At 43.8% G+C, this 23,463-nt stretch overlaps 1 protein-coding gene across 2 annotated transcripts in view; it reads right to left on the reverse strand.

Annotated features, from left to right (window-relative positions):
- Window positions 1-213: 213 nt before the first annotated feature.
- Window positions 214-23,463, reverse strand: part of WDR12 (WD repeat domain 12) — a 49,873-nt gene continuing 26,623 nt past the window's right edge. For both annotated transcript variants that reach the window (XM_073633304.1, XM_073633305.1), the window contains exons 9-14: window positions 19,904-19,989; window positions 19,556-19,696; window positions 8,243-8,348; window positions 3,771-3,903; window positions 2,065-2,137; window positions 214-463 (exon numbers count right to left, since the gene is read on the reverse strand). In XM_073633304.1, coding sequence (XP_073489405.1) covers window positions 386-463; window positions 2,065-2,137; window positions 3,771-3,903; window positions 8,243-8,348; window positions 19,556-19,696; window positions 19,904-19,989 — 617 coding nt within the window. In that variant the 3' untranslated portion in view covers window positions 214-385. The remainder of the gene's footprint in view (window positions 464-2,064; window positions 2,138-3,770; window positions 3,904-8,242; window positions 8,349-19,555; window positions 19,697-19,903; window positions 19,990-23,463) is intronic.

The raw sequence follows: 23,463 nt of genomic DNA on the forward strand, positions 1-23,463 counted from the left end.
TGTTCCCATCATGAAACCCCAGTCGACTCTGTCGAAGGCCTTTTCGGCATCTATCGACAGTAGTACGACCGGGTCCCCACTCTCTCTAGCCTCATGTATCAGGCACAGGGATTTAAGACTGTTGTCTAATTGACATTTTAAAACAAATGTAATTTACACAATCTGCTAATTAAAAAAACAAAACAAAACAAAAAAAAAAAATTCACACAGGAATAAAAAAGCTGTATTTTAATTTACAAAATGTAGCAGCAAATAAACATACAATTTAATTATGTACAAATATAATGCAGTTATATAACAAGTCTAACAAGTTAAATTGCATCCATTTTGTACAACTAATAATTCCCTATGCTACCATTGTATAGGACTAGATAGATGGAGAAGTTCAGGCTCCCGCATCTGAAGGTGGTGCTGTATATCTGTACGAGTACACTTTGTTGTCTGCTCCTCCACTTAAAATTAGCTTTGGTAAAACAGAAAAAAAATGTTTTATTAAGTACAGTAAGCTCACAAAAACTTATAAAGCAAGGTAACAAACAGCAACCAAATTATCACCCTACAGTATGCTGAAATATGGGTGCTATGGGTTACAAAAGTATGCACATCCTCACTACATTAAATTTCACTGAGAATAATCTTAGGCATGTAGCAAAAGTATGATGTGAATAGAAAAAGTATATAGAAAGCAATGTTTTTACCATCTGTCATTATTGCCAGCAATGCAGTTTCATTTATTTCTGCAATTATTTTAAATAACCAGTGGTCAGGCTATGAACATTAGTGTATTTACCCATTTTTTAAAAAGGGATTGTAAAGTCTCAAGGTTTTTCACCTTAATGCATTCTATGTATTAAAGGAGCCCAGTGGCTCCAGCCACTGTCGTCATTGAATAGATTGACAGCAGCAGGAGGTATTGGCTCCCATTGCTGTCAATCAAATCCAGTGACACAAGAGCAAGGGGAGGGAGCCAGGAGCACCCTAGAAGAGGAGGGTCGAGGCTGTTCTGTGCAAAACCCAAGTATAACATGTGTGTTATTTTTATTAAAAAAATGTGAACCTTTACAATCACTTTAATAAATGATCTGTAGCTGCAGTTACTAGCTCATTATGAAATACTCACCTTATACTCACCCCTGTAGCGCTCTGAGCACACTGCTCTGCACGGCGACATGTCTCCCAAATTATTTCCGGGTATCGCAGGCTCCAGTGCTGCGATTAGGCGGAGCCGGGATGACATCACTGCTGCGCATACGCGTGGGAGCTGCCGGTAACAGCACGTCAGCTGGAGCAGCTTCAGTGCTCATGAGCCGTTGAGGTCGGTACATGCTGATAGAAGGGATATTTCCTAAACCATGCATGGTAGATACAGGCAAGCCTCATTATAGGCTTACCTGTAGTAAAAAGTGTTTTGTAAGGGTTTACCACTGTAAGTGCTTTTGCTGTAAATTGAGGATGAATTTCCACTGTGCCTACAGCGGTCAGTAGGGTCCTGCTTAAAGATAATTTACTGTTCATTAAAAATGTGTCAGGGCTAACTATTCATTGCCAGTGCACAGGTTCATTTTAAAATGTACATTTCCAAACGTAGAAAAAAAAAAAAAAAAAAGCTTTTTTTCTGAAGATTTACAATAAAGGCTCATTCAGTGTGCGATTAAGCCTGTCCTCCAAGCAGAACCACTAGCAGATGCATGTGCATCCACCTCGTAGCTACATGCAGGCAACTCAAAGAAGTGGATACACGCAAAGTGGCTTCAGGGACACATTCATATGTCTAAGTTTGACAGGCTGTGCATTCTGATCCGTGCACCTGTTCTTGTCCGCATGTCAAACGTTGACACGTGATTATGTCTGTGCAGCTGCTGTGCGTGCATCCACTTTATGGGCCTTTTGCATGCAGATTCAAGGTTGATGCGCACACATCTGCCTGCAGCTCTGCATGGAGGACAGGTTTACTTGCCCATTAAATGAGTCCTAAAACTAAATTTAAAAAAAAAAAAAAAAGACTGAAAGGACTGGACAGGAAAAGTAACTAAAAGGAATTTAAAAAGTGTGCACTGATCTTACCCCAGCTTCTGTCCAGTCAACACTAAGAACTTTATCTTCATGAGCAGCTAGATCATAAAGTGGAGCTTTACAACTGAAAGAACAAGATAGGGATTTTATCTTTTTTTAAAAATTAGGATTCTGTAGAAAACAATACTAAATGAACTTTCAATATTATAACAAGCCAAAAAAAAAAAATTATATCTCAGTTATACATCATTGAGACAACCCCTTTGAAAACTGCGTGGAGTCTCTCATCACTATTCAAGCATGTCCACACAAAAACAGTCCCTTTTATGTACAACGTAGTTCACAAAGGTATGGGGAAATGGTGAGGAGCACCGCACCGGGGCTTTGATAGTCAGATATTTTTTTTAAAAAATCATACACAGTAATGAAAATAAAAAAACAGATTTTCATTACTGTGTATGACTTTTTCAAAAAATATCTGGGCGTCACAAAGCCCCAATGCTCCTCACCATTTTCCCCTTTTATGTAGCATGTTGTACACGAATTGGGGCCAACACCCACCATTGGTCATTGTTGGCTGTATATGGGCTATTGAACTATAGTTCATATATCTCTCTCTCATATCTATCAACTGTAGAATTGCTGTAGACTGCCATTTTTATCAAACATGGCCTTTTCCACTCTTTCAAAAAGGAAAGCAAAACAAAGCCCTTTACAAGAAAAGGCTGCCATTGACCTGCTTTGCCTGCAATTCAAATGCACCTCAACAGAGCATGCTGCATTTAAAGAAATTCAACAAAATGTAATGCAAATCAAATGCAGCCTCTAAACTGTCATTTGCACTACTTTATTGAATGCAAATTTAATCTATGTTTACAAATGCTAAAAAAAACAAAACCAAAAAAAACAAAAAACAAACAACAAACAACGCCCGTCTACATGAGCCCTTACCATGCAACAAAGAAACAAGTGATATAGGGATCACTAAATATACCTAGTTTTGCAAATAAGATTGACTGTTAACTTGAGAGCTGTTTTTTAAAAAAAAGATGTGACCTGGGACCTAAGGTGCCTGGGAAGGGAGGCTTTTTGACTAAGGGTGAGGTGAGTGGGAAGGAAGTGCTGTGGGCTTGAGGTGAGTGTATGCCGTTTGTACTGGTTATGGGACCTAAGGCAGTCAGTTCTGACAACACATGTTTGTAAGCAGCAAGATTCACCACTCCTCCTTGCAGCTCCATGCAGACCTCATTATCATGGCACCCAGCAGTCATGTACAGGGAGGTCGGTCCCAGACGTCTTTTAGTTCTTTGAAATGGTGTCACACGACTTTGTAAGGGAAGTCTTGGGGGGGAAGAAAAAAAAAAGGCTTTCCGCAGCTGCCATCTCAGTGCCATGATGACTTGAGGTTGCATGGAGCTGCAGAGGAGAGCTGCGAATCTGTCAGTGGTGGGTTTTTTTTTTTTTTTTTGCTCAAGGTGATGCAGAAAACAGATGATATGTGCTAACCAATTTAGATTTAAGCTTATAATCCCTTTGCCAACTATAGGATATAGCTACTAAATAAGGAAATCTATAATTAGTAGTTACTCATTGTTTTCTCAAACATATAAAATAGTGACTGACTGGTTACCACCACTATAATACATCATCACTTTTAGGTTGGCTGCTTGACCCCCCATATAGTAACACCCCCCCCCCCCCAAAAAAAAACAAAAAACAAAAACAAAACACAACCCACACACAAACAAAAAACATACCTTCTGGTGTCCCAAAGTTTCACTATATTATCAAGAGATCCAGACACGAGTTGCTGTTCATTAGTTGGTGACCATTTTACCGTAGTGACCCACCCTGTGTGTGATGTCAAAGAGAGCAAAACCAGAGAACCATCTGCAAAAAGAAATCTATATAAATGAGCCACTGTCAATACGCTCTGCATCATGTCTTTATAGGCACACTACAGATTCCCTTTTTACAAATGTCTACACAGCTTCATATAAAGAAATCACACAGCTTTTATTATCCGTTTCTTACGTCATGTGTTTGCATTTTTGGGGCGTGATTTGTATAGATAAAGTATTAAAAAGAAAGGCTTGAAAGAACAACTGCTAAAGTAAAATTCCTAGTAACCATTTTAAAGAGTCTTCCAAGACGGCAAATGAGAGATATGTACCTCTGCCACCATGAAAGGGAAATTCATCACCAAGAATGAACTTGAAAAATGACATGCTTTTGAAGATTGGTCAATAATATCTGAAAGTAGTGGTGTGCGGAAACATCGTCCGAAAATTGTGTTTTCAGCAGGCGGGCGAAAGAAAAAAAAAGTTCAGGTAATAGAGCGGAAAAAGGGGACGGGGGTCACTCGCCGGGTTTTGCACATGTAGCATCCTGGCGCGCCCCTGTCAGAGTCCCCCTTCCCTCCTCTTCTCACGAGTGTCATGAGATGCAGACTGCCCAGTGCCTGGCAGCGCGATCTCAAGCTGTGTGTCAGAGATCTGAATCGCCAGGTAGCTGCTGTAACGATGTCCTGCCTCCTAGACCGCCTCTAGTTATAGACTGCACACTGATCCAATGCTGGGAATCATTGTGCAGTGTATCATAGGAGGCGGGACATTGTTACAGTGGCTGCACAGCGATTCAGATGCAGCTCTGACACACAGCGTGAGATCACGCTACCGGGCACAGGCTGCTGCATCTGACGGGCACAGGCAGGCTGCTGCATCTGACGGCCACTGGTGAGGCTGCACTGATCTCTTGCATCATGTCTGCAGCCTGACCGTCTCCTTAATCATGTCTGCTAGAGGTGCACCGAATGGAAATTTTGCTAATACTATTAGCAGTGTGTTTATGTTTAAGTAAGAGATTGCCGATATGATACAAGAGTTGGTTAGAGACTGAGGACATGATACAAGAGTAGGTTAAAGACTGCAGACTGCATTTTTCCTTGAGCATCTCTTGCACTAAAAAGGTGCCAATAATAGTCAACAATAAATTCATAATAATTTAAATTGCTGATATTAATTAAAAAGGCGAATATAATACAATTGTATATAAAAAGTATAAAATATTTTTTAAAAACGGTCATTTTCGGTATAGTGCATCTTTCATTTTCGGTACCAAAATTTCCATTCGGTGCCCCCCTAATTGAAAGTGATATTAAAGTCTTGTTTTTTTTCCTATAAACATAACAAACATGTTATACTTACCTGCTCTGTGCAGTGGATTTGCACAGCGCAGCCCGAATCTTCCTCTCGGGTCCCTCTTCTATGCTCCTGGCCCCTCCCTCCTGTTCACTGCCCCCACAGCAAGCAGCTCGCTATGGGGGCTCCTGAGCAGAGTCACAGCTCCCTGTGTTCATTCAGGCACGGAGCCCCGACCCGACCCCACTCCCCTGATTGGTTGAGACACAGCAGTGGCGCCATTGGCTCTCACTGCTGTCAAAGTCGGCTAGCCAATCAGGAGGGAGAATCTCAGACACCTGAGACACTCATGGACATCGCTGGACAGAGAGGGACCTCAGGTAATTGTTAGGGGTGCTGCTGCACACAGAAGGCCTTTTATCTTAATGCATAGAATGCATTAAGATAAAAAAACCTTCTGACTTTACAATCCCTTGAATGATAAGGAAGTATCTATATATGCTGTCCTGGAAGACTAATGGAAGTTAAGTTACAGGCAAGTCTAAGGCTGGGTTAACATGTGTGGTGCACTTGTTCAGCGGTACAGGTGCATTTTTGATGCATGTTTTATGCGGTTCTGATGCAAATTTGCAAGGCTCGGGACCATGTTTTTGCCACAGCTCCGACTTCAGTGCTGGCCCAGTTCTGCAGAAGGACTCCCCCTATTCCGGTTTCACACTGAAGCTTGACAGTGCATTACTATTGTTTGTTTTTTTCTGTTGGATAACCTAGCCCCCCATACACTATTAAATTGTGATTGCACAGATTTAGTTCTGATTCTCAGCAAGCGAAGCACTGATTTTTGGTTTAAAATTATATTCAAAAAGTGGTGCCGTGCTCCCAATTGCTAATGTGTTCGTATCCCTTTAAATCTGCTTGTATAGCAATTTTCAAAATCAGCATATCATATCAAACCATATATAAAACATTAACAAAACAAACAATGCATCAGTTCAAAAGGTGTCCTTTGGTATGAATATGCTTGCATATGTTCAAGCTTTCATTTAAAAAAAAAAAAAAAACAAAAAAAAAACCAACAACACCCCAAGCTTATATTCTCATATCCAAACAACTGCTTCCTTAATTATTGTTCACCACTATGTGCTCCAATCATCCATGATTGGAGCACATAGTGGTGAAGAGGGGTGTTGAAAATCATAGCATCGATGCATCCTTGAACGATTCCTCATCAATGCAGAGTATGGGTGCATCGTGATTGCACAATGACGTCATCCCGGCGGGATACATTATCTCATCAGAGTGCTGTCAGGCCCGGGGCTCCACTCCTGATCTGGGGCAGTCAGGGTCCCTCGTCTCTCGGGGCATGGGCTTGTCACCCTCTCTGGGCACAATGCAGTGGGCAGCAGACGCAATCTTGCGAGAGCAGGGCCCATTGGAGTGCTCTCCCATTACCCCGGGGCTGGCCTGGCACTGCCGGGGGAGCAGCAGCAGGAGGATGGCAGAGAGGAGGATCGGGACCCTTAACGGGCTGGGAAGTACGTCTCAGAGGGCCACCACCGCTGACACCACTCACCTCAACACCAGCCCATTGGGCCCGACCTCTGGCACCTCGAGCCTGCAGAGCAAACTGCCCTCCAACCCACGGACTGCAGCCCTCAATAGACTGCTTGAGGAGGCCCTGCACCACGCATGACATCTGCTCCGCTCCGAGCTCCAAATGCCTGACATCATGAGGCTCATCACCCGGGACCTGTCCGAGCCCTACTTCATCTGCACCTACCGCTACTTCATCCACAACTGGCTCAGCTTGCTGGTAAGTTAGGGCACTACAAGGCTCTCCTGACGAGGGCCTCCTTCACTACAAATGGGGGGGGGGGGGGGGGGGGGGAGAGAAATACAGGTCCCAGCATTCCCACTTTGTGTCCTCATCAGGGCCTGCTACATTACAAAAGTGGGTGGGGGGGGGGGGGGGGACTACAAGGCTCAGCTTTCCCTATGTCCTAATCAGCACCTACTACACTGCACCTAGGTGGACTACAAGGCCTAACATCCCCCTCTATTCTCCTCTCCTGACAAGAGCCTACTACACTACAACCCGGGGGGGGGGGGGGGGGGGGGGGGCAGGTGTGGACAGGTCAGCGTCGCACGACCATGCAATTGTCAGTTAAAGCGACGCATTGCCGAATCGCAAAAAATGGCCTATCATTGAGCAGCCAAATCTTCCTGGGCAGAAGTGGTTAATTAAATGTGCTCAGAAAGTTCCAGTTTCCCCCTACTACTATGCTATATGCAAGTACTGACCACATGATGACCTATTCTATAAAATCTGATTTTCACAGTGCATGTCTTTTTATAGGTAACAGATATGTAGATGGACAAACACTTGGCATGACCATTGGATAGTGAAGGAGTGCCACAGAGCTTGACCTGGCAGCTTCAAGTAAGCATTTGCATACAATATAGCGCATATGTTGGCAAGAAGGCTCCAGCATACATAGGGGGTGTTTATGCAAAAATGCAGTATGTAGACATCTTGAAAGATAAAATTATTGTATTATGTTACTTTGATTTATATTTCATAGTGACAAGTAGACTGCACAAAAGAAAAATCTGAACATTTATTGTGCCAACTACAATTAGCAAAATATTCTTTCAGACAACTTCTCATTATCAAAAACTTAAATCACACAGCCAACTCTAGGATCTTTAAACCCAAAAAAGGCCAAGGCTTTAGTAGTAGTAATTACAGTATGTAGTAAACATAATGCCGCAAAGGGTCTTTGTTCTCTCTGGTATTCACATTTCCACCATCTCCAAGGTAAAGAGCCTCCCTTAGGTAACACACACGTGAGAAGTCTCCATGACTGAACATGCAAATGCAGCCTGCCTAGGAATGCCCAGTCATCAAAAGTGATATTCACCCATCAAGGCATTTTGCTACTTGTAAAACTCCTACCAAGAGCCAGCCAACTGCTCAGGATCAAAGCGTGCCGTGATGTTTTCAAGAAGCGACATACAACACCCTGCTGGCTCCTCCCACCAGCCAGGATTTAATTGATATAATCTACCATTTTGTCGTGGCTGCTTACCTTTAGTCCGTGGATCCCAAAGTCGGATATGTCTGTCAGTACTTCCAGATGCAAGGCGTCTGCACAGTGGCGAGTAAGAAATGCAGTTAAACACCTTATTTCCTGTCTGGAAGATAGATTACAAACGGTACTTTAATTGTACTTTCCTGTATCAAACTTCTAAAAAGCGAAGTAAAATAAAGCCATTAAAAAATAAACACATTTTTCTTGGAAATAAGTGACAGCACTGGAAAAATTCCCCTTCTATCCTTTTTTTCTGGAGACAGCCCAAAACTGGTTCTAACTAGAGGTTGACCAATAGATCGGCCGATTTTTTGTATCTTTTAATTAATCGGCATCGGCCAATTGTGCTGCAAATTAGGTTAATTAATTTATGCACTAGCCAGTTCACACAGGGGTGAGTCAACTTGCAGGGTGATGCCTTGCAATGTTTCTACTTATCAAAGGAATTAACTCCTGTGTCTAGAAGATCTCCATTTAACCATTTAAAGACTAAATCTTTTTTTTTTTTTTTTAATTTTTTATTTATCACAGAAAACAGGTCCACAGGAACCGATACATCGGTATTTAACATTGTAACAATACAGTATGAACAATTACATAGGTCTTATACCGGAGACTTTGTCCTACTTATTTTAAGGACCTCTTGTGTTGTGATGTAGTGTGAGATAGACATATTCTAGGGGCTACAACTGTGTAAGATCTCCTAGAATGATGCATAACAAAATTGCTCTTTATTGTCTTCGGGTTATGATAATGTCGTGATGTATTCGTCAAGTGACGTTAGTAATGTAGGGTCTATTAATTGTTCCTTTGTGTGTCCTGTTCTCTTCCTTTTTCTTGTTTTCTATAGATCAGTAGAGCTAAGATAGAGGAAAAAGTATAGAGAAAGAAGAAGAATGGAGAGGGGGAGGAGATGGGGAGGGGGGGGGGGGGGGAGTTGGGGAGGGAGGAGTCCGCGAGCAAGGGAACCCTATATTGTCCCGTGAGATTTACTTTCCAATCTGTCGATTAGCTACCTATATGGTTTAAGTATGGGCTAAATATCTGTTTCTTCTCTCTGGAGGGCTTGTCCTTCTGCTGAGTATTTAAATATATTCCATAACTGCCAAGTTCTGGAATATGTCTCACTTCTGTTCTGACTCGTGAGGATCAGATCTTCCAGTTTGCTAATTTCGTCTACCTTCCTAAGCCAGCTGGCAATAGAGGGCGGTTCGGGGGATTTCCATTTGAGTGGAATGCAAATTTTAGCCACGTCTAATAGGTGTCGAACGATTGATTTTTTGTATACCCGAGTAGGTGTATCGGTGGCGTGTAGGAGGAAGTAAGCTGGTTCATCAGGGACACTACGATCAGTGAATTTCTGTATTATTTCTCAAACCCTTCCCCAGAAAGGCCTTATCCGGGGACATGACCAGAAAATATGTATTAGCGTGCCTGTGTTTTGTTGACATCTCCAGCATAGTTTCGATGTCTCTGGAAAAATTTTTTGTAATATTGCCGGTGTTCTGTACCATCTCGTAAAAATTTTGTAATTGGTTTCTTGGAATCTGGTGCATATGGATGATTTATGGGTGAAGTGAAGTATGTGTGTTCTTGTTTGCGGAGTGAAGTGGCAGTTCAGGTCTTTTTCCCATTTGTCAAAACTGGGGTGTTGGTAATCCCCAGGAGGTGTGATGAGCATGTTATAGGTCAGAGATAGCGTGTGCGGTAACACACCGCTTTCCATACAGATTCCTTCGAAGGCAGTGTGGGGAGGGTCAGTTACAGTTGGGGGAGTCAGGCTGTTAAGAAAGTGTGAGAGCTGGCTTGCCCTCAAGAAGTCTAATCGGTATATACCATTCGGGTCTGATAGTTCGGCTAGTGTTACCCACTTTCCACCAGTGCTGTAATGGGAAGCTTGATATATCCCTGTGTTTGAGTGTGCGGAATGTAGGATCTGTTATACCTGGAGTGAATTGTGGATTGCCCATTATGGGTCTCAATAGTGAATTTTTAGTGGAGAGAGATGTTTGTGATATTAGGCGTGCACAGATGTTCGTGGTGGTCCCAATTAACGGGCGAGATCGTATTCGTGCAGGGAGTGTGGAGCCGCTCCATGGGGCTCTATTTAGTGGAATTTCAGATTATGATTGCTCTAGTTGAGGCCATAGCTTTGTTTCCTGGTGTCTGCACCAGTCAACAAGTCTACTCAGGTGCACTGCCTGGTAGTATGTCTTAATCTCCGGCATGGCCATTCCGCCGTGGTGTTTTTGGAGTGAAAGTGTCTTTCGCGGGAGGCGTGGCCTTTTCCCTGCCCATAAGAAGGTTGAAAATAGTGAGTGTACCTGTCTGAGATAGTTTGCGGGTATGTGAATAGGTAAAGCTTGCAGTAGATATAAAAATTTGGGAAGCACCATCATTTTTAGTATATTGCAGCGTCCAAACCACGAGTGTAGGCCATTTTTCCAACTGTGAAGTAGCGTTTGGACGTTTTTTAATAAAGGTGGAAAGTTGAGATTGAAGATTTGGGAGAGTTTTGGAGGGATATAAGTGCCTAGGTATTTCAGGGCTTTGTCTGTCCATTTGAAATGGAAATTATTTTGAAAGTGTGCGAGTTGAGTCTGTGGAATCCCTATTCCCATGGCTTCTGATTTGTTAAAATTTATTTTTAGGTTGGAAAGATGCCCGTAGATCTCGAACTCTTTCATTAAGTTTGGGAGGGAGATGGCTGGATTAGTAATGGAGAACATTAAATCATCTGCATAAGCGGATACTTTATGTTGGGAGTCCTGTACTGCAATCCCCGTGATATCTGGGTTTAGTCTCACGTGGCACAGGAAGGGTTCTAGTGATATGGCAAATAGCAAGGGTGAGAGTGGGCACCCCTGCCTAGTTCCATTTGATATTGGGAAAGAATCTGAGACAACACCATTAGCCCTGACTCTGGCTGATGGATTTGAGTACGCTGCAGATATCCAATTAAACAGCCTTTCTCCCACTCCGATATGCTTCAATGTTTCAAACAGAAATTTCCAGTGTATGCGATCAAACGCTTTTTCTGCATCTGTGCAGAGAAAGATGCTTGGCGTCTCGTCTCTATTTGCTATATGGAGTAGGTTCAGAACCTTAATGGTGTTGTCCCTGGCCTCTCTGGTTGGCATGAAGCCTACCTGATCTAGGTGTATGAGTCCTGGTAAGTGTTGTTGTATCCTGGAGGCAATAATTTTGGTAAAAAGTTTTAAGTCAGTATTTAGTAATGATATTGGGCGATAGCTGCCGCATTGTGTAGGGTCCTTACCCTCTTTTGGGATTACTGAGATCTGTGCCTGGAGCGTTGAGGGGTGTAGTTTTGAGCCGGAGCCAAGGTCGTTGAATAGTTTTGTTATGTAGTGGCCTAAAGAGGGGAGGAAGGTTTTATAATAGTTAAAGCGGAGCGGCACCGAAAAAAATTTTTTTAAAAGTCAGCAGCTACAAATACTGCAGCTGCTGACTTTTAAAACATGGACACTTACCTGTCCAGGGCGCCCGCGATGTCGGCACCCGAGGCCGAAGCGTCTCTCCGTCCTCGGGTGCTGCCGCCTCCATCTTCGGTAAGGGAATCAGGAAGTGAAGCCGTGCGGCTTCACTTCCCGGTTCCCTACTGCGCATGCGCGAGTCACGCAGCGCAATACGAATGGTCCCTGCTGCCTCTGGGACCCGTGTGTTTCCCAGCAGGCAGCGGGGGGGGGGAACAGGATGTGGCGTAAATACCCGCAGATTCTGCGGCTATCTACGCCGGAAGTGGGTACAGATACCTGTAATATACAGGTAGATGTACCCCCCTCCCCCCTGAAAGGTGCCAACTGTGTCACCGGAGGGGGGGAGGAATCTAATGAGTGGAAGTTCCACTTTTGGGTGGAACTCCACTTTAATAGTCAGGCCGTCGGGTCCTGGTGCCTTCCCCTGTTTGGTGGTTTTTATAGCCGATTGAAGTTCTATAAGTGTGATGGGTTCCTCTAGTGATTCCCTTGCCTCCATCGGTAGGGATGGCATTAGTGATGAGGATACATATTCAGGTGTGTTGTCTGGTGTGGGTGGTGTCATGTGTAAATTGTATAAAGAGTTATAGTAAGTTTTAAATTCTTCCGTAATTTGTTTGGGAAGGGAGACCGTCTTCCCGGAAGTGGTCGTGATCTTAGGTATGTAGGACGCCAGTTTTTGTTGTTGTAGAGAGCGGGCTAATAGTCTCCCACACTTCTTGCCGGATTCATAAAGTTTTCTCCGGCATATTTGGAGTGCTGCTTTTGCTTTGAAGTGCAGTATGTCTGTGACTTGTGTACGGGTGGTGTCTAGTTCGGCTCCTAGTTCCCTTGTGGGTGTCAGTTTATGGCTTGTTTCTAGTGTCTGTAATTTCCTAAGCAGAATGTCTAATTGTTCTGTTCTTTTACGTTTCAGTCTGGATCCATGCTTAATGAGCACACCTCGGATCACGGTCTTATGTGCTTCCCACACCAGACCCACGTCACTGCCCAGGGTGTTGTTAGTCTTAAAGTAATGTTCAATCTCCTGTTTTACATCTGCGTAGACTTCCGGGTCTTGCAGTAGGCTTTCGTTTAGTCGCCAGGGCGGGCGCTGGGTTGTGTGCGGGTCAGCAATGGTATATTTCAACGATATCGGAGCGTGGTCGGACCATGAGATAGATTCTATCTTAGTGTGTAAAACAGCTTGTAAGTTTCTGTGGGGTATTAGGAAGTAATCAATGCGGGAATATGATTGGTGGGGTCGGGAAAAGAACGTATAATCCCTCTCTCCAGGGTGGAAAAGGCGCCAGGCGTCTATTCGTTGCGCCGAGTGTAGGGCCGTTTGTATCTTTTTGCGTGAGGTAATTGAGATCGAGGATGTCCCAGAGGACGTGTCTTCTGTCGGGATTAAGGGTGTGTTGAGGTCTCCCCCTACCATCAGCTTGCCTGCAGTGAACTGTATAATTTGGTCTAGTCGTTTCTTTATGAATGCGTCCTGGTGTTCATTGGGGGCGTATAGGTTTGCGAAAGTCATCTTTACATTCCCTATCAGTCCTTTTAGGTATAGATACCGTCCTTCTGGGTCTGTTTTAGATTCTAGGCATGTCCAAGGAACTTTAGCTGATATTAGGATTGAAACCCCTCTGGACTTTGCTTGTGTATTGGTGGAGTGGTAAACAGTGGGATAATATCGGTTTTTAAGAATTGGTATAGTATTGTCTCTGAAGTGCGTTTCCTGTAGCAGGATTACGTCCGCCTTCATGCGTCTCATGTCATTAAGGAGCATCCGCCTCTTCTCTGGTGTGTTTAGTCCTTTTGTGTTTAGTGATATTATGTTTAGGGTGTCCATGCTTGCAGATTAAAAAAGGGGGGGGGAGACTTGGAGAGAGAGTCAAATAGTAGATCAGTAAAGAAAGAGTATATAAGACAGAGAGAGTGGTGTCAGGGTAGATTGCCCCTAAGGTATAGAAGGGTTAGAGAGCTGTCACTAGGGTGTGCAGCGTGATAGGATACTAAGGGTGCAAGCAAAAGTACTTGCTAAAGCGCTGTACGGAGAAAATCCGGCTATGCAGCGCTGGCCTAAATGGGTTTGTGGGAGGACACAGTCAAGGGATGAGTCTCCCCAAGTCTCTCTCCGCCCATGGCATAATGTAAAGTCGTGTGTTTTTAATCGGTATGTTGTTGTAGTCTGATATGAAGAAATCAGTACAGGAATTAGCAATCATTATTAGGAGGTTATTCAGCAGTAATGTAAGCAACATTTCAAAACAAGTAACTATAGTCAACCAAAAATAATAAGTGCAAACAGGGGTCCCCCCTCTCAACACTTAGTAAGTGTTAGGGATATTTCTGTAGACCTCTAAATCTTGTCCCTGGATGATTGTGGTGGGTTTCTAATCTATAGGGATTATAACCTTCTCCTCCCTCATGGAGAGAGTTAGTCTGCGTGCACCACATTGTATCTGAAAGGTACAAAAATGTCTCTCCAGGGTCAGCAAACTGGAACAATACCCACCCCTCCTTCCCCCACCCCCACCCATGCAGCAAGGCTCGGTCTGCCGTAAGAGGTTGTACCATCCAGATTTGTAAGGACATTGAAGTTCTGATAGTTCCTTCATAGCTATCCTGTATGGAGGTTGATATTTTCTTCTGTGCTTCATATAGAGGGTACCTGTCCCGTTTTCTGTCTACTATGTAGTGTATTTCTGTAGTAGGTTCTCTTACTAGCATGTGGGGGAGTGTTCCATCTCTTTATTGCTGGGTAGATTGTGGTTAGACTAGCGGGTCATCGCGAGATAGGCCAAAATAGTGTGTTCCCAGGGGATAGAAGCTGTTTATGAGGCTAAACCTTCACTGCAGGAATGTCCCCCTTGGGAGAAGTTACAAGGGTGTAAGGTGGGAGCTGGCGGCAAGGTGAAACCTCTCCCCTCACATCTCTGGCGGGTGGCCCCAGCCGGGGTGTTAGACAGAGAATGTTGGACTGTTCAGGTGGGGGGTGTTCGAGGAGAATGTTTTTGAGAATTAGCAGTGATGTGGGAAGGGACGCAGGTTAGGAACGGATGGGGACCGCAGGTTACTTCTACTCACGTGCAGGACCTCCAGATGCCGAGCGGCGTCTCCTCCTTCCTCGCTGACGTGGCGGCAATGGTCCCCTTGCAGCTGAGGGGCCCGATCTACCCATCAGACGTGGAAGGATTTGTAGCCAGTCCGGGACTGAGATCGGGGTTGCATCCAGGAATCGGAAGAGCGCCGGTAGGTCCGCCGCTGTTTGCAGTGTGAATGCGGCTGTGTCATTGCGGAAAGTTACCGAGAGTGGGTATCCCCAGCGGTACGTAAATCCCTTCTGCTTTGCCAATTCCAGGAGGGGTCGCAGCATGGCTTGGCGTTTCAGGGTGGCTCTCGATAGGTCCGGCAGGATTCTGACTCGAGTTTCGTTGTAGTCTACGTCGCCGTGTTCCCAGGCGCATCGTAGGATGGCTTCTTTCTGTATATAGCGGTGTAGTCTGCACACCACGTCACACGGGTTAGATGGGTCTGTTGGCCTCGGTCCTAGTGTTCTGTGTACCCTGTCTAGCTCTATGTCTGTGTCGGCTTCATCCAGCACGGTGTGGAAGATATTTTTCACTGCATCCGCTAGGTGTTCCGAGCTGGTTGTTTCCGGGATGCCTCGAAGCCGTAGGTTGTTTCGGCGGCTTCTGTCCTCGACATCTTCCATATGTAGCTGTAGAGAGATGGCTGTGTCTCTGTGGAGGTCCCGGGCTTGTTCCAGAGCCGATACTCTTTCCTCTAAGGAGGATACAGCCATCTCTCCTGAGGAGACTCTGTCTGCCAGGCTGGACACTTCACCTCTCACCTCTTGTATGTCCCGGCGGTGGGTCTCTTCGAGCCGTAGGATTATCGCCTCAATATCATCCTTGGTGGAGAGTGCTTGCAGGAGCGCTCGGATATCTGGATCCATTGGTGCTGGTTCGGGAGGGCATGTGGAGGCCATTCCTCCTATAGTAGTATTTTCTGGGGTCTCATTTATCAGGGTGGGTGGTGCAGGCAGGTTCTCCGGTGAAGTCTGGATATCTCTGGTAGAGGCCTGGTGTGTGAGCGCACGCGGATGGCCTCGTGGCGTTGTAGTCCCGACACCAGGGGAAAGTTCTTGTCTGAAATAGCGATGTATTTCTCCGGATTTCTGGCTGGCAGGGGTCCCTTTGGATACAGCTCTTGTCCTGTATCGTTTAATAGTTTTCATACCGATTAAAGTGATATAAAATTCTGGGGTTAGGAGTTTGAGATCGGGAGCTCAGAGAGAAAGCAGCCTCACTCAGCCATGTCTAGGCCACGCCCCCTAAAGACTAAATCTTTTGACATGTGTTGCTTACAAGAAAAAAAAAAAAAAAATCCTGTATTTTCTGCTAGAAAATCACTTAGAACCCCCAAACATCACACACACACACAGACACACACAGTGGGGATGGAAAGTATTCAGACCCCCTTAATTTTTCACTCTGTTGTAGCCATTTGCTAAAATCATTTAAATTCATTTTTTTCCTCATTAATGTACACTCAGCACACCATATTGACAGAAAAACGCAGAATTGTTGACATTTTTGCAGATTTATTAAAAAAAGAAAAACTGAAATATCACATGGTCCTAAGTATTCAGACCCTTTGCTCAGTATTTAGTAGAAGCACTCTTTTGATCTAATACAGCCATGAGTCTTTTTGGGAAAGATGCAACAAATTTTTCACACCTGGATTTGGGGATCCTCTGCCATTCCTCCTTGCAGATCCTCTCCAGTTCTGTCAGATTGGATGGTAAACGTTGGTGGACAGCCATTTTAAGCTCTTTCCAGAGATGCTAAATTGGGTTTAAGCCAGGGCTCCGGCTGGGCCATTCAAGAACAGTCACGGAGTTGTTGTGAAGCCACTCCTTCGTTATTTTAGCTGTGTGCTTAGGGTCATTGTCTTGTTGGGAGGTAAACCTTTGGCCCAGTATGAGGTCCTGAGCGCTCTGGAGAAGGTTTTCGTTCAGGATATCCCTGTACTTGGCCGCATTCATCTTTCCCTCGATTGCAACCAGTCGTCCTGTCCCTGAAGCTGAAAAACACCCGCACAGCATGATGCTGCCACCACCATGCTTCACTGTTGGGACTGTATTGGACAGGGGATGAGCAGTGCCTGGTTTTCTCCACACATACCGCTTAGAATTAAGGCCAAAAAGTTCTATCTTGGTCTCATCAGACCAAAGAATCTTATTTCTCATCATCTTGGAGTCCTTCAGGTGTTTTTTTAGCAAACTCCATGTGGGCTTTCATGTGTCTTGCACTGAGGAGAGGCTTCCGTCGGGCCACTCTGCAATAAAGCCCCTGCTGGTGGAGGGCTGCAGTGATAGTTGACTTTCTACAACTTTCTCCCATCTCCCGACTGCATCTCTGGAGCTCAGCCACAGTGATCTTTGGGTTCTTTATCTCTCTCACCAAGGCTCTTCTCCCCCGATAGCTCAGTTTGGCCGGATGGCCAGCTCTAGGAAGGGTTCTGGTCGTCCCAAACATCTTCCATTTAAGGATTATGGAGGCCACTGTGCTCTTAGTGCAGCAGAAATTTTTTTTTTTGTAACCTTGACCAGATCTGTGCCTTGCCACAATTCTGTCTCTGAGCTCTTCAGGCAGTTCCTTTGACCTCATGATTCTCATTTGCTCTTACATGCACTGTGAGCTGTAAGGTCTTATATAGACAGGTGTGTGGCTTTCCTAATCAAGTCCAATCAGTATAATCAAAGACAGCTGGACTCAAATGAAGGTGTATAACCATCTTAACCTACCTGGCGGTATGATTATTTCGGATTTTAGGTGCTGAAAGCGGTACAATTATTTTGCATGGAAATTTGGCGTTTTATATTGTAGGTCTGTAAATCTTAACAATAACACACTTAAATCTGTCCAAACCAGAGTCTAGTAGATATCCCGGGTATGATAAAGTTTGAAACACAAAAACATAATTTATAATATAATAAATAAAAATAAATAATTAAAAAAAAAAAAAAAAATAGTAATAAAATAAATTTCCCCACAATTCACTATCGCTCAATTCTGCAAGTGTTCTAATTTACTATCGCTGTTTTCTAGCTGGTCTAAAGCCACTTTTGACGTAAAGGGACACTTTTTGGTTGCTATGGACAATCTCCAGTTTCCAGGCAGAAAGAACAGTGTATATCATGTAAAACTGCATGCAGGGCATGGGCCAAAAGGGATGTGAAATCATTTCATACAGTACTGTAATCTGTAAGATTACAGTACTGTATGTGTTATGATTTTTACTTTTTTTTTAATTTGCCGCCAGGCTCCGCCCCCGTGCGTCGCGCCGCTCGCAGGGAACGGAGCCTGGCACGGAGAGGCTTCGGAGGAGGACGGAGTCCTCGGACACTGCGGGTGACATCGCAGGATCCCGGGGACAAGGTAAAGTAAAGCCGCCCCAGGATCCTGCAATGCGATCCCAAGTGTGGCTCGGGGTTACCGCTAATGGTACTGAATTTTAACCCCGAGCCACACTCGGGAATACCGCCAGGGAGGTTAAGGATGATCAGAAGAAATGGACAGCACCTGAGTTAAATATATATGAGTGTCACAGCAAAGGGTCTGAATACTTAGGACCATGTGATATTTCAGTTTTTCTTTAATAAATCTGCAAAAATGTCAACGATTCTGTGTTTTTCTGTCAATATGGTGTGCTGTGTGTACATTAATGAGGAAAAAAATGAACTTAAAATGATTTTAGCAAATGGCTGCAATATAACAAAGAGTGAAAAATGTAAGGGGGTCTGAATACTTTCTGTCCCCACTGTGTGTGTGTGTGTGTGTATATATATATATATATATATATATATATATATATATATATATATATATATATATATATATATATATATATATATATATATATTTTTTTAGTAGAGACCCTAGAGAATAAAATGGCAGTTGTTGCAATATTTTATGTCACACGGTATTTGTGCAGCTGTCTTTCAAACGCAATTTTTTTGGGAAAAAATACACTTTAATGAATTAAACTAAAAACAGTAAAGTTAACCCATTTTTTTTTTCCCCTCCAAAAGTTTTGATTACCTGTTTTTGTGTATTTAATGGAGAAGTCCAGCCTGAGCTTTTTAGGCTGGGCTTCTTTTAAGGGTCACAGGAGTGCAATTCGTTTTGCACTCCTGTGACCCGTTTTGAGCGGGTAGCGGTCTGAAGTCCACTCTCTGCTGACGTCACTGCCATCAGTTGAGGCAGCGCGTCATCCCAACTTCCAAGTCTGGATCCGCCAGCTGCTTTGATTGATGGCAGATAAGCCGCTGAGATGGCCGCACCCCTCCACTCCACAGCTCATCGCTCCAATGAGCGCGGAGAAGCAGACACCTGCTGGTGTTAAAGCAGAGCTCCAGGCCCCCAAATCAAAAAAAAAAAATTACAGTCAGCAGCAACAAATAATGTAGTTGCTGACTTAATATTAGGACACTTACCTGTCCAGGTATCCCGCAATGTCGGCACCCCAGCCGATTTTTCAGCTGCGTTGTGCTTTGAGAATAGACTGGTGGCGAACTTTCGGGGGGACCTTGTCACGGTAAGGTCATCCAGAAATAGCAAAAAAAAAAAAAAAAAGCGAGCTTCCCCTTTTGGGTGGAGCTCTGCTTTAAATTGTAAGACAAAGGACTTTTTATTCTAGCAAACACAGCTCTAATACTTGTTCCATGACTCCACAAGTCAAGAAACAACGACAATATGTCTATACTGTCTCTATACTGTTACTGCTACTGTTGAAATTTAAGCAGCTTCCTGTTTGTTCTTACCAGTGTGGCTTTGGCCTCTCCAGCTTCAACATCCCAAACCTTCATCGTGTGATCCCAGGACGCAGTGCAGATCTCATCAGCATCAGACCATAACACAGAGGAAACGGCTTCATTGTGACCAGAGAGGGTGACTATTGGAGTCTGAAAGAAATGTGCCAGGATCAGTACCAAAAAGGTGCCAATTGTTTCATAAATGCACAAATGTCCATTTCCTCAGAAAATATTATTCCTTACATTTTTTATTTTCTCTTTGAGGCACAAACAAAAGATAATGCATCCATACAGAAGACTTTATATTTTAACACATTATTCCCCGATTAGAAGTACTGCCCACTTCTATAAACCTACTCTTGTTAGGCCAAGCTGTTCAGTTTTTTGCTTCTTTCTTGGACGGCTTGGGTTGTCCTCTGCTTCATCCTCTTCATCTGTGGGTACTGTAATTTATGAAAAAAAAAAAAAAAAAAAAAAAAAAAGAAAGGGCATATGTAAGCATTTGGAGACCCCAATTATGCAGAATGTTTTCAAACCACAAGATTAAATTAAATAATTTGTCAGTCAAAAGTGCATGTGTGTATATATATCTATCGATCTACATATATACACACAGTGGGGACGGAAAGTATTCAGACCCCCTTAAATTTTTTTTTTTTAAGTTTTCACTCTTTGTTATATTGCAGCCATTTGCTAAAATCATTTAAGTTCATTTTTTTCCTCATTAATGTACACACAGCACCCCATATTGACAGAAAAACACAGAATTGTTGATATTTTTGCAGATTTATTAAAAAAGAAAAAACTGAAATATCACATGGTCCTAAGTATTCAGACCCTTTGCTCAGTATTTAGTAGAAGCACCCTTTTGATCTAATACAGCCATGAGTCTTTTTGGGAAAGATGCAACAAATTTTTCACACCTGGATTTGGGGATCCTCTGCCATTCCTCCTTGCAGATCCTCTCCAGTTCTGTCAGGTTGGATTGTAAACGTTGGTGGACAGCCATTTTTAGGACTCTCCAGAGATGCTCAATTGGGTTTAATTCAGGGCTCTGGCTGGACCATTCAAGAACAGTCACAGAGTTGTTGTGAAGCCACTCCTTCGTTATTTTAGCTGTGTGCTTAGGGTCATTGTCTTGTTGGAAGGTAAACCTTCGGCCCAGTCTGAGGTCCTGCGCACTCTGGAGAAGGTTTTCGTCCAGGATATGCCTGTACTTGGATGCATTCATCTTTCCCTCGATTGCAACCAGTCGTCCTGTCCCTGCAGTTGAAAAAACACCCCCACAGCATGATGTTGCCACCACCATGCTTCACTGTGGGGACTGTATTGGACAGGTGATGAGCAGTGCCTGGTTTTCTCCACACATACTGCTTAGATTTAAGGCCAAAAAGTTCTATCTTGGTCTCATCAGACCAAAGAATCTTATTTCTCACCATCTTGGAGTCCTTCAGGTGTTTTTTTAGCAAACTCCATGCGGGCTTTCATGTGTCTTGCACTGAGGAGAGGCTTCCGTCGGGCCACTCTGCCATAAAGCCCCGACTGGTGGAGGGCTGCAGTGATGGTTGACTTTTTACAACTTTCTCCCATCTCCCGACTGCATCTCTGGAGCTCAGCCACAGTGATCTTTGAGTTCTTCTTTAACTTCTCCCACCAAGGCTCTTCTCCCCCGATAGCTCAGTTTGGCTGGATGGCCAGCTCTAGGAAGGGTTCTGGTTGTCCCAAACGTCTTCCATTTAAGGATTATGGAGGCCACTGTGCTCTTAGAAACCTTAAGTGCAGCAGAAATGTTTTTGTAACCTTGGCCAGATCTGTGCCTTGCCACAATTCTGTCTCTGAGCTCTTCACGCAGTTTCTTTTGACCTCATGATTCTCATTTGCTCTGACATGCACTGTGAGCTGTAAGGTCTTATATAGACAGGTGTGTGGCTTTCCTAATCAAGCCCAATCAGTATAATCAAACACAGCTGGACTCAAATGAAGGTGTAGAACCATCTCAAGGATGATCAGAAGAAATAGACAGTACCTGAGTTAAATATATGAGTGTCACAGTAAAGGGTCTGAATACTTAGGACCATGTGATATTTCAGCTTTTCTTTTTTAATAAATCTGCAGCAATGTCAACAATTCTGTGTTTTTCTGTCAATATGGGGTGCTGTGTGTACATTAATGAGGGGGGAAAAAAAATTAACTTAAATTATTTTAGCAAATGGCTGCAATTTAACAAAGAGTGAAAAATTTAAGGGGGTCTGAATACTTTCCGTCCCCACTGTAAATAAATATATATGTGTGTGTGCGTGTGTGTGTCTTTTCACACAGGTGCCTCCCTTGCTCAGTGGGGGGGGGGGGAAATCTCTCTGCTGATCCCCACTGAGCAGGCGGATGATAGTACAGTGTCGGCTCCGCTATGCAGTCTCGCTCTCCTCTATGAGGCAATTGGATGGAAACAAACAGCCCGTCAGTTTCCAACCGATCCACCGGACGGATGGGGAATAGGACCCCCATCCGTCTGTTTTTGGCAGACAGGATCAGATCGGATGGCGGCGGGTGTCACCGGACATGTGTCCACTGACATCCGCCGCTCCAAAGAAGAGAAACTGGTGGGTCCGATCAGGTCCACCTGAAAAACTGACAGGTGGACCTGATCGGACAGCCGGTGTGAAAGGGGCTTTAAAAGGGGCTTTAAAAGCCAAACATTATGTAAGACCAGACATTCTAAAAACAGAAGTAAAGGACTTCAGGGCAACATCTCATGCAACGCAGCTGACAGGCCAGTCCGTATTATAACTAATAAAAAAAAAAAAACAATCCAGATCAACTCGATCAAAAGTGTTACAATTGATGGACATTGTTGTACCCCCTAACCGGCAGTCCTACTCTAGGACATTACAATAAACATGAACTAATCCACACAATGCGTTATTTTCCCCAAGTTAAACTTCCATAACTTAACAAAAAGAAACGAGGGGGTCAAAAAAAAATTAATCAAATATGTAGTAAAGGGATGGAAAGGGAGGAAAAAGTCCATCCCGGGGGTTGGGCACTACTGTTCTAAAATCAAAGAAAAAAAAAACAGTGGTAAAAACATATACTGTATGTTTTAAACAAAAATGTGACTCTTGCATTTGCCATACATTTAGAAAGGAGAAGACAACAAAGCAGAAGTGGAAGATGAAGGCAGTAATCGGTGGTGTCAGATCTCTGGTCATCTTTGTGTTACCATTAGAGGTGACATGAATACTGCATGAATGGTTTCAAACGCCTCAGTCTACAGTGATACAAGTTATAAAGGGATTGTTTGAAACTCCAGCAAGATTGTCAAAGCTCAGTGCAGAAAAAGTTGAGCATCAGACAAAAATCTCTGCTGGCTTGTGGTCAGCTTCACTAAGGGTTGTAAGTAGTGCCTGATGGCAGTATTAACAGCAAACTAAACGTTAAAGGGAACGCATGGTGTTTTATACATTTCTCTCATTTTGTGCAGGGTGAAATTACTACAATTTATTTTAGTCAGGAAAATATGAAAATTATGCATTTCAATTTTTCAAATGTGTGAGTTACTGCAAGCAGGAGACATGCTCAAGGCTAGGTAAATAGTCTCAATAGCTTGTGTAGTCAATAGACTAAACAGCAGGAAGTTAAAGTGGATGTAAACCCCCTTCTACATTTCTGAATTACTTCCATAGTGCTGATATATAAGGATATGCATGCCTCCTGCATGTATCCTTACCTGTCAAAAATCTCCCCTTTAGCTGTTTGGAGCCCTGCAATACTCAGAATTCTGTGGGCAGGTCTGTTGTCCGGAGCTCGGTGGGTGGGGTTGTGATATCAGTAGACTCCCCGCCCACTCCCCTTGGCCAGGCATTGATATTTCTTACACTGAACTTCTGCTGGTTTTGTGGATTATGCCCCATTGATCA

Source organism: Aquarana catesbeiana, linkage group LG06 (assembly GCF_042186555.1).
Source record: "Aquarana catesbeiana isolate 2022-GZ linkage group LG06, ASM4218655v1, whole genome shotgun sequence".
Lineage (NCBI taxonomy): Eukaryota > Metazoa > Chordata > Amphibia > Anura > Ranidae > Aquarana > Aquarana catesbeiana.